The 2,866-nt window shown below is 38.4% G+C and overlaps 1 protein-coding gene across 1 annotated transcript in view; it reads left to right on the forward strand.

Moving 5' to 3' along the window:
• LOC106515521 (cadherin-18) overlaps nt 1–2,866 on the forward strand; it is a gene marked incomplete in the record, with an annotated part of 145,299 nt that overhangs the window by 100,622 nt on the left and 41,811 nt on the right. The window contains 1 exon segment of the mRNA XM_014005361.1: nt 2,630–2,817. Coding sequence (XP_013860815.1) covers nt 2,630–2,817 — 188 coding nt within the window.

Genomic DNA, 2,866 nt, shown 5'->3' on the forward strand with positions numbered 1-2,866 from the left:
ATCAAGGTGTGTCCACTAATTATCACCAAAGGTGTTTACAATCTCGTAATCAGTCAGTGCGCCTGTACATAGGGCTACAGATACTTGCTGTGCTGTTTGGTGACATGGTGTGTACCACACTCTGCATTGACCACAGGAAGCGAAGGAAAGAGTTGTCTCAGGAGATTAGAAAGAAAATTAAAAGCAATTGTGTTAAAGGTAAAGGTTATAAGACCATGATGTTCCTGTGAATACAGTTGCACATATTATTCAGAAATTTAAAATACATGGGACTGTAGCCAACCTCCCTGGATGTGGCTGCAGGAGGAAATTGCTGACAAATTAAAGAGACGGATAATATGGATGGTAACAAAAGAACCCAGAAAAAACTTCTAAAAAGATTAAAGGTGAACTTCAAGCTCAAGGAACATCAGTGTCAGATCGCACCATCCATCATTGTWTAAGCCAAAGTGGACTTAATGGGAGATGACCAAGTAGGACACCATTGTTAAAAACAAGTCATAAAAAAACGTCAGACTGGAGATTGCCAAACTACATGTTTACAAGCCACACAGCTTCTGTGATAATGTCCTTTGGACAGATGAGACAAAAATGGAACCTTTTGGTAAGGCACATCAGCTCTATGTTTACAGACAGAAAAATGAAACATATCAAGAAAAGAACACTGTCCCTACTACATGGAGGAGGCTCAGTTATGTTCAGGGGCTGTTTTGCTGCATCTCGCACAGGGTGTCTAGCAACTGTGCAGGGTACAATGAAATCTCAAGACTATCAAGGGATTCTAGAGAGAAATATGCTGCCAGTGTCAGAACGCTTGGACTCCGTCACAGGTCATGGGTCTTTCAACAGGATAATGACCCAAAACAGCTAAAACACCCAAAAATAGCTCGGAGGAAAACATTGGACTATTCTGAGGTGGCCTTCTATGAGCACTGACTTAAAGGTAAAGGTGCTTTATTTGTCATCAGTGTATGTTTCCACACAATGAAGAAATTGTGCTCTGCATTTAACCCATCCACACCCAAGTGGAGCAGCGGGCAGCCATGTGAGGCGCCCTGGGAGCAGTTAGGGTTAGGTGTCTTGCTCAAGGACACCACGACATGTGGGTATGGCGGGGAGTCGAACCTAAGACTTTCGGGTCCCAAGCCGGCTGCTCTACCACTACACCACAGCCGCCCCTTAAATCCTATTGAGCATTTTTAGAAGGAGCTGAAACATTCCACCTGGAAAAGGTACCCTTCAAACCTGAGACAACTGGAGCAGTTTTCTCATGAGTAGTGGGCCAAAATATCTGCTGAGACGTGTAGAAGTCTCACTGACAGTTACAGGATCTGTTTGATGATTGCCTCAAAAGGTTTTGCAAAAAAAAAAAGTTGAGTACCAACATTTCTCTCCATGCCTGTTTAGAGATTTTTAATTTTCATTATTTTTTAATTTATTTTTACTTTTGTGAGGTCCTAGTTATTTCTGTGACCATTGTGTTTTATTTTATTTTAATTTTTTTCATTGATACAGCCATCTGAAATAGTACATGTGGTTGTGTTCCTATTGTCTTGGAAGTTAGAACTCTGCTCTGAGAATGACAACATACTCAACTGTGATCCAACTGCAAGTCAAAAACCATTGCAGTACATATTGTATTTTAAGACCATAGATGGTGCACTGTTGCCAGTGTAGGAAATGACAAACTTTAAAAATCTCATATTTTGATCATAACTATGTGCAGAGTAGGGGTGCATTTTTTTCAGTGCAGAAATGCCAAATAATTGTTGTATATCATATACATGTAAACCCTAAAACTGTTGTATAAATATTTTTTTTGTATATTTGGCAACAATGGACTGATACAAAAAGTACAAAAAAAAAAGCAGTTCTGCCTACTTCACTAGATTAGCTGATTGTAAAACCAATCATTTGTACTCAAATATGTTTGGCCTTCAGTAGACAGTTCTTTACAATAGTTTTCAGATGCAGCAATAAAAGCTTTGAAAATGCAGCAAAAGAAGAAATATGTTTTCACCTAAATACTACTACAAGTTGAAAAGGTAAAAACAGTGTTTTAGTACTTTATTCTCTGCCAAATATGTTTTCACCAWATTTCCTCAAATGAACATTGATTTATTATATAGCCATGCAGCAGTTTAAGAATGTCAGCATTCTTCATTATGATATAGTGGGCTCATTGTTTGACTCAGTAGTTTAATATCATGGTCAAATTTTCCATAATTTGCCAAATTAGTTATGTATTCATCAAAACCCTCTGCTGAAAGTCAGAATTTTTTTTCATTATAATGATACATTTTAGTAATGATAATGCCTCATCAAGTATAATCCCCCTCAGTTCAGAGTTTTTCATTTGTGCTGCAGTTTAAACAAAAATCAACATTTTTTTAAATAAACGTCTGCCCTAAACTTGGAGAAGCTCTGCTGCAGTGCAATCAACCTCAGTTTAGCATTTAATGCCAATTGAAGCACTGCAGAGTATCTTTAATGACATTCCCCCAGGAACAAATGGTGACAGAGTCAAATTGCTTAGCAAAGCCCTTTTAGGGAAAACTTCAGACAGCTTGGTGGTGCAGAAGAAGTTTATGCTGTCACTTAGTGGTAACACATCAATGTTCATCCACAGAAAATTACCAACTTTATGTCCCTGAATCTGCTCAAGTTGGGAAACCAGTAGGGAAGATCAAAGCCAACGATGATGACCTTGGTGTCAATGCAGACATCAAGTATAGCATCATAAACTCAGAGGGTGCCAATATGTTCTCAATATCTACTGACAGAGAAACAAGAGAGGGAATCATCAGTCTCAAAAAGGTAAGAACAAGCTTACAGTAACACAATAGTAAGATATGTTCCCTGAGAT

Source organism: Austrofundulus limnaeus, unplaced genomic scaffold (genome assembly GCF_001266775.1).
Source record: "Austrofundulus limnaeus strain Quisiro unplaced genomic scaffold, Austrofundulus_limnaeus-1.0 Scaffold30, whole genome shotgun sequence".
In the NCBI taxonomy this organism is placed as follows: domain Eukaryota; kingdom Metazoa; phylum Chordata; class Actinopteri; order Cyprinodontiformes; family Rivulidae; genus Austrofundulus; species Austrofundulus limnaeus.